The 15,771-nt window shown below is 47.3% G+C and overlaps 1 protein-coding gene across 2 annotated transcripts; it reads left to right on the top strand.

Moving 5' to 3' along the window:
- Positions 1-5,843: 5,843 nt before the first annotated feature.
- Positions 5,844-11,221, top strand: LOC144942184 (uncharacterized). 2 transcript variants are annotated; one of them, XM_078868942.1, is made up of 4 exons: positions 5,844-6,075; positions 7,442-7,552; positions 8,645-8,767; positions 9,373-11,221. In XM_078868942.1, exons 2-4 carry the CDS (start codon positions 7,444-7,446, stop codon positions 10,311-10,313), a joined length of 1,173 nt encoding a protein of 390 aa, XP_078725068.1. In that variant the 5' UTR covers positions 5,844-6,075; positions 7,442-7,443; the 3' UTR covers positions 10,314-11,221. The 2 variants fall into 2 exon arrangements, with proteins under 2 accessions (XP_078725068.1, XP_078725069.1); XM_078868943.1 differs by lacking the exon at positions 5,844-6,075 and having other exon boundaries at positions 7,471-7,552; positions 8,632-8,767.
- Positions 11,222-15,771: the final 4,550 nt, after the last annotated feature.

The following is a 15,771-nucleotide window of genomic DNA, read 5'->3' on the forward strand; positions in this document are numbered from 1 at the left end:
CGGGATAGAAGCGTGTACAGTAGTTGTTCCAAGGACAATCTTTTATCAGAATTTTTTCTTGTTTTTTTTGGGCATTTCACAAGCGTCTGGTCACAGTCGCAGCGCGCATGGAGGAAATTAACATTTGCGTACAAAAGGAGCAGAACCTGAAGTCCGCTTTATGTACAGTGCAGTAATTAAACCCTCGATCACAATCCGAGTACTGCTGCTAAGGAATCCAGTCAGAAACAGTACTCTCAAATACCTTGAAGATGTTAGCCTAAGTAGTTACTGATAGTATTGTGATATCGTCTCACGTGGTGGTTAGTGAAAACACAAGTTGTACTGTATCCTCTTACATTGCAATTAACATGTTATATACAATTGTTTTTTTTCTGAGGGTGGGAGGTCTTTCTGGTTATAATGCAGCAGAAGTCTGTTAGGATAACGTACAATAAGATGATAATAATATGAAATACAATATCCATAATAAAGATTTTTACTTGTTAAACTGCTTCTAATCCCGTCTAATCCCACCCTGCGTGTTGATGCACATCCAACGGAACCCTAGGGTGAAAGCAAAAGAATGCTGTACCTGATTCATAATTAGCTTTGGGTTAGATTGCTGAGGCGTGTAGATTGTTAACCCTGACGCTCAGTCGCCCAGCGGCTGAGCCAATCGAATCAAGTTATCGCGTGGGCAAATATGCCAATTGATTTGTCGCAAAGAAAGCAAAACTAATTACGAATCATCTTCTTGGTTCTTTCGGTAAAGTCACGTAGAAGGGAAATAATAAAATAATAAAATTAAAACAATCAAATACAATTCTCACGACGTTTCGGCCACAACGCAAGCAGCCGTCCTCATGTGAAGAACAGGGCTGCCGAAAGAACCATAAATATGAATCCCTGCAGTCACGAAAGCTTTAAATCGAAATTTAATTACGAATCGTAACATCGGTCGTGAAAGCCGACTGAACCCCTTATTTTTACGGTTTGCTCTTAAAAGCCAATTCAATATTTTCTAGATCAAATATGACTTACTAATGAGAAACTTGATTAGACCCCGCTTGCTTGCCCATCGCCACATATATAACCTTGTTGTAGCTGCTCTCTCGCTGGTTCAACAGTTCCACTGCTGGATGATTATTTTTTTTCCGCCGGAAGACGACCGCTTGTGTTGCGATCGAAACGTCGTGATTAGTTTTTTTTAAAATCCTTTATATTAAGTTCACTTGCTTGCTTGCTTAGGACCGTGCAAATCTTTCGGTCGTTTTTAACCCACTTCCCGTGATCCAATCGAGCTGACATTTTCCACACAGACTCGTTGTGCGTGACAATTAATGTTCGTGGAATTTTTTTTGCAAAATTTTACACTTTTTAGGACAAAAATATTATATTTAATTACCAATTGCTTAATGCTGCCATGCAATCATCTGACCCATAGGTGGCAGCCATCTCAAGCCAGAGGACGAGAGGACTCTAGCCGCCACGCATATAAAGGATTTATAGTGAAAAACTTTGTTTTTACGGGTTATACTTGTTATTACCTACGTGACTTTACCGAAAGAACCAAAGAGTAAGGAGAAACTGTTGATCAAAATCCCATTCTGATCTCACTCACTCTCAGCTGCGTGCGTGAGTGCGGGATTGCAGCTGGTTGCAGCTGGGAGGAGCTGTCCGCACTCGAGGTAAACGGATCGACGTGGGCAAACATGGGAACTTTTGTAAGATAAGGGGCCGTCCATAAATGACGTCACGCACCTGGGGGTGGGGGGGTCAGACATTTGTGACGATGTGTGACGAGGGGGGGGGGGTTAGAAATGTGACGTCACATCAAAATGCGCAACTTTAAATAAATATAGACAACACTTCTACTTAATTAAATAGACTTTTTAATCAATGTTTTCTCCTACAACATCAGAGTGCAGCGGCACATTAACTCCGCACTACAATGACAATAGTTTAAAGCGATTTGAAGCATGTTTTAATTCTTTTTGGGGGAGGCGGCAGAGCTTTGTGGCGTCATATTTGAGGGGGGGGTCTGACGTTTTCATCGCGTGACGTCATTTATGGACGACCCCTAACGCAACGAAGCGACATGCGAGCCACATCTCCATTCAGCCACACGAACTCCAATACAAAAAAACCTGGTGTATTTAATCGCCGTAGTCAATTGCCATAACGCGATCCGCACAACACGCGTTCCCCTCCCCCAGCGGGTTAACATTTACATCCAGGAATATCCATCGGCGTGCAGCCAGTGCACGGTGATGAAAACAAAAAATTAACCCGTAAAAACAAAGTTTTTCACTATAAATCCTTTATATGCGTGGCATCGGTTTTATTTTATTATTCATTTCTGTTTTTCTTGAGTAAGAATTTCATTTTTATCACATTGGTATTTTAAATTAAATATGACATTTTTTTTTTCCTAAAAAGTGGAAAATTTTGAAAAAAAAATTTCACGAAAATAAATTGTCACGCACAACGAGTCTGTGTGCAAAATGTCAGCTCGATTGGATCACGGGAAGTGGGTTCAAACGACCGAAAGATTTGCACGGTCCTAAGCGCGCAAGCAAGCAAGCAAGTGAACTTAATATAAAGGATGTAAAAACTACGCACGATGATTGCTGCGTTACTTTGCATACGAATTCGGCTTTCTCAACGCGTTTTGATTTCGGATCGCCTGCCGAGAGTGGTGTCCCAGGCAACACGAGCACGCCAGTCTCGTGTGGGTGTTTTTCTTCTCTCCCAGTTGTACGGCACACACAGCGGCGAACTTGTTTGGCTTGTTGGGAGGTTTGTTCGGCTCACGTCTACCCCGTGCCCAGATTGGCAACCTTCATCAATTAGGCTTGTCCACGACTCCACGCGGTTCGTTTCCGTGAGTTGTTTTGATGCTTGTTGTCATAAAATCTTGAGATTGGATTTGTTTTTGGATGTGTAGTGCGGTAATGCGTGCGCAGCTGATGAGAGGCACGTGCGGTAATGCGTGCACAGCTGATGAGTGGCACGTGTGTATGGTCTGCGGGTTGGCTGTTGGGCAGATCCTGGAATTTAACACGTAGGCTTTCGCGACCAATATTATTCATAATATAGGTTTTTGGGTCAGATCGCGACACATTTTTTAAATAACGCGATCTGACCCAAAAACCTATATTATGATCCTGGGATGTCGGCGGAATCTCGCTGGGGGAGTAAAATCCGGCGTGTGGGAACTCACGGGGTTCTTCTTCTGCTTGGTCCCGAGCAGGTGCTGGCGGTGTAGGAGCGAGTCGGGGTAGCGAGTAGGGGGATTAAGGTGTATCACGCGTGAAGTGGAGTGTGCGCTCACAACCGGCGTGCATGGAGATTAATAAAGAATGAGCAGGTGTTACCTTACTCTTAGGTTTTTTCTGTAAAGTCACGTAGGTAGAAATATTATTTCTATCATTTTATCATTTATTTTTATTATTTATTTTTACCTACGTGACTTTACCTAAAAAACCTAAGAGTATGAATCCTTGCAGTCACGAAAGCTTCAAATCTAGGTGTTACCTTGCCTCGGAGTTCAGTTTCAGTTTAATTTATTAGGATTTACCCTGTGAGCCGTTCGGCTCTTGATTTGGGTTCAACCGCAACAAACAATAACATTACAAGATAGACCTAAAATGAATTGTCCACAAATCTGAACATCGCATACGTAAACAATAAAATCCTACAGAAAAAGCACAACCCGTCCATGCTGCGTACGGAAAGTGTGTTCCACACTACATATGAAATGCCCATACCATTCTTTCTAAAATAACATTTTCGGAAAATTTCTCACGCCGCTCTGAATAACTGGCCAAAGCGCGTCACCATTTATTTTGATTATTTCGTTAGGATTGAAAACTCCTATTTAGATGTTTTGTGTATAGTTTTTCCCTTCCCCCGCACCTCCGATCAGCACGGTTGGCTTCGTGCGGTGCGAAAAAGGTTCAACATGTCCAGTTTATGATAATTAGTTTTTTTGCTACTGGCAAATGAGGTTCCAATGATGTCCAGTTTAGTGCAATGTCAACGCGGGGAAGGCTCCTTGAGTCGCATGGCTTTTAAAAGGGGCTCTGCCAGGTCTTCGCAGGAGGCCGCTGGTCGCGCTGTGTGCACAGCAACTGCGCGCTGTGTGCACACAGCGCCTTACTGGAATCCCATTTGAGTAATTTGCGGACAATTTCCCAACTTTGAACCGCGACGGCCGACACGCGACGGCCGACACGCGACGGCCTACTCTTCCAATCGCGTCACGGGGTATTTGACGTGTGACGCAAACGACGCGTAGTAGTATTGTTAGTTCGAATACCATAGGGGCCGTCCATAAATGACGTCACGCACCTGGGAGGGGGAGGGGTCAGACATTTGTGATGATGTGTGACGAGGGGGGGAGGGGTTTGAGAAATGTGACGTCACATCAAAATGCGCAACTTTAAATAAATATAATTAAATAGACTTTTTAATAAATGCTTTCTACAACATCAGAGTGCAGCGCCACATTAAATACGCACTGCAATGACAATAGTTTAAAGCGATTTGAGCATGTTTTTTTTTTTTGGGGGGGGGTTATATTTGAGGGGGGGGGTCTGACTTTTTGTGACGCCGTGTGACTAGGGGGGGGGGGGAGTCAAAAATCGTCCAAAATCGCGTGACGTCATTTATGGACGGCCCCATACCTGTGAACCCCTTAACAGTGCCCTACCTTATTAGAGACCAATTCAGACCTTATTGGTCACCACGTGCCCTTGTAAATCTCAACGTTCATCCTACAAAGTCCCATCACAATGGAGAAACACAAATAGACACATATATATCGCCCGTATCCAAACGACTGTTTGCCGTATGGACCTGAAAACTCAATTTCCCCCGTACGAGAATACAAGATAAACCGTGTGGGTTGACAGGTACGGAACACACATCGCAGTAATTCTAGATTTGAAGCTTTCGTGACTGCAAGTATTCATATTCTTATGTTTTTTCGGTAAAGTCACGTAGGTAAAATTTTTAAATTAATAAAAGTACTTGATACAGCAAGCGTGCTGTGACGGTTCCACCTGAAGACGGAAGCTTGTGTTGCCTCCGAAACGTCGTGATTTTTATTTTATTTTTATTTTACTTTTATTAATGTACTTGATACAGCAAGCGTGCTGTGACGGTTCCACCTGAAAACGGAAGATTGTGTTGCCTCCAAAACGTCGTGATTTTTATTTTATTTTTATTTTACTTGTATTAATTTAAATGTTTTACCTACGTGACTTTACCGAAAAAACCTAAGAATACACATTGCAGTATTGACCAGGGCGGCCGCTGGATTCACGATGCACCGTGATGATCCTGGGACTTGGTAACGCTCCATTAATCCAATGCTCGTCTCTCGCGGAGACCTCCGGCGCACCGCAAGGTACGGGAGGTGAATTACATCGTGAGCCACAATTGGCGTAAATCCTCGACTTGTTAACCCCTCTATCGTTCTCGTCCCATGGCGGTGGTGGCGATTGCCTCATCCCTCTCTACTCGTAGCCCCGCCCTTAAAAAAATATTAGCCCCGCCCACGACCCATCTTAGCCACGCCCCTCGCCCATCTTAGCCACGCCCCTCATCCCTCTTCGCCCCGCCCCTCACCCATCTTAGCCACGCCCCTCACCCATCGTAGCCCCGCCCATCACCCATCTTAGCCACGCCCCTCACCCATCTTAGCCACGCCCCTCATCCCTTAAAGCCTCTCCCCTCATCCCTCTTAGCCCCGCCCTTCACCTCTTTGCCCCGCCCCTAACCCATTTAGCCCCGCCTATCGCCCCGCCCTATACTTGCCAGTAACTCGCGTCACGTGACGCCCGGCCCTTGGTGCCGCGCATGCGCGGTGGCGCCCGGGCCGCGAGAGGCCGCGCTCAAGGGGGCCGGCAACTGCTGCTGCCACCACCATCGCCACCACCACCATCACCACCATTGCCACCACCATCACCACCACCAGCGAGCGAGGAGAAGGAAGACCCAGCGGGGATGTCGCGACCCGCTGGAGGCAACGATGCGCGTCTGTAACCCGGCACCGCGGCGGCGGCAGCTGCAGCAGCAGCAGCCAGGGTTGGTGGATCACGCGCAGATGTTGCGAAACTCCCTCCCCCGTTACGTGCCACATGCATTGACCGATAGCACGTTCGTATGTAAAGAATCGCAGAGCTTGGACAGTTGTTGGCACCGGCTCGCAGCGTGGCTGCTGTTGCCTTGCCGTGTGGTGTCTCCCCGCGTCTCGAGACGTCCCTCTCGCCACGCGAGTGAGAGGTTTCTGTGCGCCAGCGCGTTACAAGTCGACGTTGTTGTTGTTGTTCGTGGTTCTTTCGGTAAAGTCACGTAGAAGGGAAATAATAAAATAATATAAATATATATTAAAGTCGCGTAGAAGGGAAATAATAAAATAATATTAATATATTTATATATTTTTTAAAATAATAATACAATTATATATTTTATTATTTCCCTTCTACGTGACTTTACCGAAAGAACCAAGAAGATGAATCCCTGCAGTCACGAAAGCTTTAAATCAAAGTTGTTGTTATTCGGTCACTCCGCTCATGCCCGACCCCCCGAATCGACGGACACCCGCGAGAAGCGCCTCGCGCCGTGCTCGAGTTGGGGCAGGAGAGGCTGGCGAGGGGGAGATGGCAACAGCCGTCGAGACAGCGGAGAGTGATGGGGGGCTGCAGAAGCTTGCCGTGGCATTGGCTCCGTCTGCAGAACGACCACTGATAGGACACCTTTTGGATGAAAACAGCAAGCTGTGACCTGGCTGTCAGGCCATGGGCTGCTATCATTGTGCCACTCAACAAGTTTGCTTTTGCAAAACTTTACATACGTTTTAAACGTTGAATCATTTAAATGTCATCTCGTACATGGAAACCATGCATTGCTGTGTAAGCACATGCTAGAAATTAGCTATGGCCTAGGTAGGTAACTGTGTTACTGGTAGGAACCTTCTGGTTACACCAGCCCACAGGGGATTATTGTGTCCGTCCGTCGTGCATCAAAAAATGGGAGGGGTGGGGCTGGGTGGAGAGGGGAGGGAGGGGCTGGGTGGGGAGGGGCTGGTCACCCCGTGGTGCCCTTATAAAACTCAACGTTTAACCTACTCACGCCGGCTTGTGCCCGCCCTCACAGTCGGGCATATTTGCAGAATACACCACGCCGCCGTTGACCCTGGCCATTGACCGAGCAACCCAACGTTCCTACCAGCTCCCTCCGCAGGAATGTGTTACTACGGTGGGCCGAACTCACCTTGCATATTATGAGCTCATACAATGCCTTCAAATCCAGATGGGGGTTTTTCACTGCAAACTGCAGCCAGATTCCAAGGGTTTGCTGTTATGGCCTCAAAGCCCCAAAGGCATCATGTTTGTTAAAACGGTTTTATCTGTAAAGCTAACCATTTTAAATGCAAACGTTTACCTTGCAGACATGTGCAGTTTCTTGTCGTTCGGAGATGGCAGTTTTGCTGCAGAGGTTGAACTGCAGACGAACCTGCATGGCCTCAAGTCTTGCACATCTGTCAAGGTGGAAGGAGATGGTGAGTCCCTTAATATCCATACCTTGTTCTGGTTTCTTACTGTCCACGAGATGAAGGCATATTTAGTTTATTACCCCTGGAGGATGATCAGTCGTATCCTGATTCGCAACCTTGCATAACGCACCCGTTGCTCTAAGAAGGCATGTATCGGCCTTGATTCTAGAGTGGTTAAAGTTTTCAAGTTTCATTTACTAGGTATAGCCCTGTGAGCCATGCGGCTCTTGAGTCGGGTGCAACCGCAACAAACAAAATATGAACAGAGAACATCTTAAAGCGTCGACGCGCAACAGAAACATCCTGGATAAACCAGCAAATCTTCCAGAAAAAAACACCATATTACAACGCTGTGTGCAAAAATCCCAGTGTGATGCAAGTTAAACAATAACAACCATAAGACAATTTAGATTAACGTTATCAGGCCAACTCCGCAATTCCGCAAGAAGCATGGCTTAACCATATGTTGAAGGTGTACAAATCATAATCCATTACTGTAAGCAATGATGGGAAACTCTTAATGCATACAATATTTATGATTATGTCTCTTAGCCTTTTCAAGTTTGAGATATAAATTAAATTCCATCGAAACTGCTATGGTAACAGTTCAAATAGATACATGATTACAACTGATAGGGATGATATTTATATTGTTTCCAATAATGTTTTAAAGCATTAATATTTCAAAGCACACATTTAAATGTCTACATCATGGGTAGATGCAGCCTCCATCTCGCTTCACAAAATCTGCCAAGCACCGCCTTAGACAGCCCCTAACAGTGTCCGATAAGCACGGTTGGCTACGGATGGTGCAAAATAAGTTCTACATACTTACATTCATCATGGGCAGCAGGGTGGTGCAGTGAAGGACACTTCCCTTGTGTGCCGTGTTGGTCATTATGAGCCGCTCACTAACAGCACTTGCGCTGACAGTCTGTTAAGGCTATATGTGGAATATTTGTGATTGTAACTTGTTTAGCAATTGCACTGGTAATTTGTGTAACTGCAGCTGCTGAATTCCAGATCACTCCCCGTGTTTGAGACTCGCCCGTGGTGAGGAATGTCTGGTGCTGCTTATGATGTAGGTTCTTTTTACAGACGCCGATGACTCCTGTGTGGGTGGTAGTGAGAGCGACACGTTTTCACATGCGGTTGACCAACTCGAAGTTGTGGGAGTTTCAGACCAAGATGAGTCTTCCACAGATGTTAAACTCGAGGACGGTGGGTGCAAGTGGCGAGGAATTCGTTCTCGTTTTTGGCACACAGCACAGAATCACTACGATTTCTACAGTGAATCCACCGTGGCGGAGTTCCTCTTTAGCCACGGCATTGTGGGGGGACACATTGCGGACAAGCAAATTGGTAAATCGGAGTTTCCTTCCAGATGTGAGAGAAAAACTCCTCTTATCTGTAAATTTTAACACTCTAGCAATGAATAAAAGGTTTCATTTATGTTGTGGTTTATCGAACTACTGCTCCATACATTCTATGATCCGCAACAATCCTTGATAACAAGATGACTGCGTTGCGCCGTGAACATTAGTGCGGCGGATCTCGGTTGCAGCGGCATCGGCAACAACTGCAGACGGGGAGAAAACGACGATCTCATTGTCGTCAAACATCATCACACAATCATCCATCACCACACATCACATCATCACACCTCAAAACAGAACCATTCATCATCATTCATCATCACACATCAACACAATCAACACATCACATCATCACCCGATCGTCCATCATTACCACACATCACATCATCACACATCAACACATCACATTATAACACATCAACTCATGATCACCCTTTGTGTCTCGTTTAGGTGAGATTGAGGGAAAGTACCTCTCCTCATCGCACTTCAACTATTTCCAGGAGACCTTCAGCGACAGCAGTTTAGAGGATGAACAGCAGGGCCTAGAATGTGTTGGTAAGATTGGGGGTGGTGGTGTTGAGGATTACAACATTGAAACCAATGAAGGGAAAGACTCGGCTGAGTATCAGCAGCTGCTGGAGAGAGGTGAGGCCTGTGGCGAAGCTCGCGAAGTAATCCCGAGCCGGGAAGACAAAACTGGCGACATTCGCCCGTACCGCTGCACGGACTGCGAGCGCGTGTTCCCGCAGCGCTATCAGCTCAAGTGCCACGTGCGTGAGCACACCGGAGAAATGCCGTTCGTGTGCGAGGAGTGCGGCCGCGGCTTCCACACGCTGTCCACCTTCACCGTGCATCGGCGGCGCCACACGGGCGAAAAGCCGTACGCGTGCGAGGTGTGCGGCAAGGCCTTCGTGAGCGTGGCCTGCCTGAGGCTGCACACGCGCACGCACACGGGGGAGCGGCCGTACGTGTGCGACGTCTGCGGCCGTGCGTTTGCGCTGAAGTGCGCCCTGACGGTCCACCAGAGGACACACACGGGCAAGAGGCCCTACGTCTGCGAGTTCTGCGGCAAAGCGTTTGTGGTGGCGAGTGCTCTCACGGTACACCGGCGCATCCACACCGGAGAGAGACCGGTGACCTGCGAGTGCTGCGGAGCTGCCTTTGTCAGCTCGTCGGGCCTGGCCAAGCACATGACGAGTCACACGGGCGAGAAGAAGTTTGTGTGCAAGGAGTGCGGGAAGGCGTTTGCCCGCTCCTCTTATCTCACCCAGCACGTACGCATGCACACGGGGGAGAAGCCCTGCGTGTGCTCGCGCTGCGGGAAGGCATTCAAACAGTACGCGGGACTCAACTACCACAAGAAGAAGTGCCTCATCAGTTGTGTTTCTTAAACGGTGACTGCGAGGAAATCAAGCCGTGCAACTTGTGATGGGAACCGGCTAATGGCAGGGAAAACATCTCACGCCTTGCTCCGTTACAGTTCTGGTTGATCCGTCTTTCGTGAAGTTATTGGGGGGAGGGGACATTTGCGGTTTCAATTCCGACACTTGTAATGTCATTTTGACTGATTTAAACGTCTCTAGATTCCCCATAAACAGGGACTGTATATTTATGTGATTTTGGGTTTACTGCTTTAGAACCATTGCATCATGAAGCTGAGTTTCTGTTACTATAAAATTCACAATTATCTCACGTCACTACGAGTGTTAGTGCCATTACTGACACTTTCTTTTTTGTCAAATGTTATCGGAAAATGTCTTAGATATTTACACATTTTTGTGGAATGGCTTGAGCCATCTAAGTTAAATATCTCTTTGTTACAAGAGTTCCAATTGTGTTATGTTTACGACTGCACCCAATGTTTGACAGAAAAGAACGCAGGATTGAGATGTTTGGTATTGATGCGTATTGTAAACCTCAGATTCTATAAACGTGATTAATACGTTATGCATGTTAGAATTTAATCATTGAGTGAATAGGTAATGGTGACTCCCAACAAGAGTGAAGTTGCTGCTAATGCTTTTGTGTTTATTGATATTCAATATGTGGTCATTAATGAAGTGATACAATTAGCAGTGGACTTTACATCAAATGCTTGGAACCACAAGTGTAAAAACATTCATGTACATTGGCTAAGAATGTTATATATATTTAAATTTACGCTTCAGTATTTTTGTAATAAATCATTATAAAAAATGCTTCTTTTGAGAATGCTCTCGTTAACTGAATAGATTTTTTTTCGTGGAAAAATGCTAAGTTCCAGCTGTCTTAATAACCCCCAAAAACGAAATCAGACCAACCTATTAACTGATCCCTTGCCTTGGCCCTCTTATCTTAAAACAATACAAACTCACCACACATCAATAGGCTCCATAGCTGTCAATGCCCTTTAGAGGGCTATGAAAAGTGTAAGTATTACAGTAAAAGCGAGACTGTTTTCAATATCTGACATCCTTTACCGGTGACGTGGACGATTTAAACGAGAGGTTTTAGTTTGTGGAGTACTCCCTTGCTTCGCAGACCAATCGCGACGCGTGACAATGGAGCCGAGCGGATACACGAGGGCTCATCTCCATTGCGGACAAACGGTCAAACTCGTTCATAAAAATTAACCCGTAAAAACAAAGTTTTTCACTATAAATCCTTTATATGCGTGGCGGCTAGAGTCCTCTCGTCCTCTGGCTTGAGATGGCTGCCATCATTAAGCAATTGGTTATTAAATATTTAAAAAAATCCCTAAAAAGTGTAAAATTTTGGAAAAAAATTTTCACGAAAATTAATTGTCACGCACAACAAGTCTGTGTGGAAAATGTCAGCTCGATTGGATCACGGGAAGTGGGTTAAAACGACCGAAAGATTTGCACGGTCGTAAGCGCGCAATCAAGCAAGCAAGTGAACTTAATATAAAGGATTTAAAAATAGCTTCCGATACACGTTTTAATATTGCATTGTACGAATCAAGTGGTTTACAAAAGCGAAGATGTCCATTGCATTTATTGAAAGTTAAGTTTAGAAACGGCCAAAATTATCTGTTGCACAACTCGGTCGAGTTGAAGTGGTGTCCTGTTTACAGACTGTGGTCTGCGAGGGGATTTTCAAATTGTACGCTTCCCACTGGCCAAACTGTAACGAGACAATTCGCCCACATCACCGACAACGAATAGTAAAGGAACACTTCATTATCAGGTCACTTGGAAGACTTTTGGCTCGTTTATCCAATTGGATGCTCATTCCTTGTGGCTTGTCACAAAAAGTGGTGGCGATTTGTCAAACTTGGGTCGGGTGCAATTTGTGTCTTGGCAGAAAAATGTGCCCCACTAGCAGAAGTGAGGACTGTGTAAGTAGTTGCCTCCTAATACCGGTTCGTATGATCGGTTTCATTTGAAATCTTGTGCTGATGCTTTGCTTCTGGGTCAGTTGAAATCAGTAGTTGGTCTCCTCCTGTGGTACCACCTCCATGAGTAACTGCAGCTCCTGAGTGATCCACTCTGTGGAGATGGAAACGATGCAAATTAATTATTGCAGTGAAGAACCACGCCATTTGAAATTCATGCTTTCCCGGATTACGCTATTTTTCAGTTTTCTCGTCGTTTATAGATTTCATTCAAAATGCACGAGAGAAACTCGCTGATTTACGATTCAAGACGGGTAGTGCTCCTGAGTTAACCTGCCACCTCTTATGAGCAAGCTTGGATCTCCACGCGCAGGTCAGAGTATTTTTGTATTGGCCCCCATTAAAGTGAATGCAAACTGAATAATTCCTGAAAGGTCTTATCAAGTGTGCATATTTCATTCTTCGAAGCCCATTATATATGAAATAAAAGAATAACTAGGTCATCTGGTAGAATACCCAGGGTGAGGATTAGCCATGCTTATGAGAATAAAGAACAGATTCGCATGAGCGCAGGTTTATTTATTAAATTATCTGTCTCACATGGGCCTCTGTGTCAGGTGTGGGCCGTAGTTCAACACAACCAGGACCCGTATCGAACAGGGTTCTTGCCGATAACAAAGTTAAGCGTTGGAGTTCAGCAAACCTGACTAATGAGGCACTGATTGTCGTGGAAACTTTTCAGAGTTTGCTCGCATTCAACCAATGCTGCTGAATAAATGCACTCCCATTGTGGCCGATGCAGTGTAAAAAAAGCTTAAGATTTTCGCTTTTAAGTGGAGAGAAATCTATGGAAAGTAGAGGCCGACCGATATTCGGTTTCGGCGCCGAAAGTTGGCAAATGGCCTCTTTCGGCCGAAAGTCAATGTTTAATTTTCGGTCTGGTTTTGGCCGAAACTAATATTGACTTTCGGTCGTCATTCGTCAACCGAAGATCTATTTGTAGAATATAACGCTCGTGCTACGTCTATCACTGCCTATGGGCTGGTCACAATCCTATGCGATAGGCTGCAAACACACACACAGTCAGCAGCAGCAGCTTGGGAGCGAGGTTACAGCCGCAACCATGGTCTGTTAATGTATATGTAGTGTAGTAACTCGGCGGGAGACGACTTCACGGGTAACACACTCTTTATTTTATCAAACTCGTTCACAGGTGACTAACACCTACTTTGTATCTCGGGTGACAAACACCCACTTAGTATCTCGGGTGACAAACACCCACTTAGTATCTCGGGTGACAAACACCCACTTAGCTACTTGGCGACTAACGCCCACTGAGCTACTCGGATGACCAACATCCACTTAGTATCTCGGGTGACAAACACCCACTTAGCTACTCGGCGACTAACGCCACTGAGCTACTCGGATGACCAACATCCACTTAGCTACTCGGCGACTAACGCCCACTGAGCTACTCGGATGACCAACATCCACTTAGTATCTCGGGTGACAAACACCCACTTAGCTACTCGGCGACTAACGCCACTGAGCTACTCGGATGACCAACATCCACTTAGCTACTCGGCGACTAACGCCACTGAGCTACTCGGGACACTCCCTGCCCGGGGTATCCGTCTCGACTGTGGGTCCCCAGCCCGACCCACGGGGGCGTCGGACCCCGGGTCCCACAGCCTCGCCTCCGAGCCACACAGGGCCCCGGTCCCCACAAGGACGGCGGGACTAGGGGTCTCGGGGCACTAGGTCTTCAGCTCCGTCTTCGGGTCTTCAACTGGGTAACTCTCCCCGAGTGCTCTCGCGCGTCCCCCTTTATACCCCACCTGCGGACGTCGCTGCGAGCACCCACTTATTCGACCAATCGCTGGGCGCTGGCTACGATCCTGTTTTCCCACATCTCATCGTGCCTCACCACCCACGCCGCGCCGCCCCGTCATCTGTCACTCCCGGCGCGCGCGTCCACACCACGCCCACAACGCGTGCCCAACCCCGCACCCCGCGCCGTCCCGTGATCCATCACTGTCACAGTCGGCGCACGTCAATACCACCACTACATCACCCCCTACCACATAGCTCGCAGCCGACCCGGCTGCTATAAAAATATACAAACCGCCCTGTGTGCCCCGTAACACAACACAACAACTAACGTAACAACACAACACGACGCGAACACTACCATCCGCAACCATCAACCAATGCCACCGCGACAACAGAACAATATATACAACCCGGCGAGTGACAATAGCAATGTGTATGCAGAAAGGAAAATAAATGGAAATTTTTTTTTTTTTTTCGACTCGTGCAGTGTCCCATTCTTCCCGAGCGTCCCTACAACGGGACATTACCCCGGCAGAGGGGAACACCGGGCGAGCTCGGTGTAGAGAAAAAAACGTCTTCATGAAAATTGTTGTGCCCTAGCCCGAGTCCGCCTTGCCGGTCCGTCGTACGGCACCAGACGCGGTTGAACGTCCGGTGGTGCCGGCGGTTCAGGAAGACATCGGCCAGGCATCGAGGACCCGTGCGTGCCCCGGGGTTCAGGCTCCCGACGGTCAGCAGCCGTCAAGCCCGAGGCACCTGGGGGTGGGTCAGGTGGAAACACGTGAGGAGCAGCCTGCGACACCTCCCTCCCCGAGTCGACGGTCACATCACACGTCCGGTCGTTACGGCACAGAACGGGGTCACACGGTGCCGTATAGGGCTTCAGTCGGGAGGGGTGCACGTACCAACGGCGTTTTTCCCATTTAATCTGTATACTCTGGGGTCGTGCAACCCGCACAATTTCCACCGGTCCCCTCCAAGGTCTCAACAACTTGGGGGACGTAGGCAACGGTGCATGTGGACAATGCAGCCAGGCCTTATCGCCTGGTTTCCAATCATGCGTATGCACCCTCCGCTCATGCAATCTCTCGTTCGCAATTTGCCGCGACCGCGAATTCAACCTCGCCGCCTCCCGTGCTTCAGTCAATTTGGCGATATTAAAATTGATGTGGTCTGCCAATTTAGATTTTGCACGTGGCTGGGAAATCCCCAGTTGGACGTCCATGGCCGGATCGGCCTCCCGCCCATACATAAGAAAAAATGGGGAAAACCCCGTCGCCGCATGAGGGGCCATTCGATAGGCCGCGAGTACCCTCGGCACCTGTAAGTCCCAATCAACCTGATCGTCGCAGACCTGTTGGCACAACATAGACGTAATCGTCCTGTTCAGACGCTCAACCATCCCGTCAGTCTGCGGGTGGTAGGGGGAAGTACGCACTTTCATTGTACCCAACAGGTCGCACACCTCGCGCAACAAACCGGTCGAAAAATTATTTCCTTGATCCGTCAGCAAGCGTTCGGGGGCGCCCTTGTCCAAAACATAACCCTGGACGAAGGCGTCCGCCACCGCTGCAGCCGACTGGTTGGCGAGTGGCCATGCCATGGGCCATCGGGTGAAGTATTCTACGCCAACCAGCAGGAACCTATTTCCCCTCGGTGTAGCAGGAAAGGGCCCCAAGATG

Source organism: Lampetra fluviatilis, chromosome 26 (genome assembly GCF_964198595.1).
Source record: "Lampetra fluviatilis chromosome 26, kcLamFluv1.1, whole genome shotgun sequence".
NCBI lineage: Eukaryota > Metazoa > Chordata > Hyperoartia > Petromyzontiformes > Petromyzontidae > Lampetra > Lampetra fluviatilis.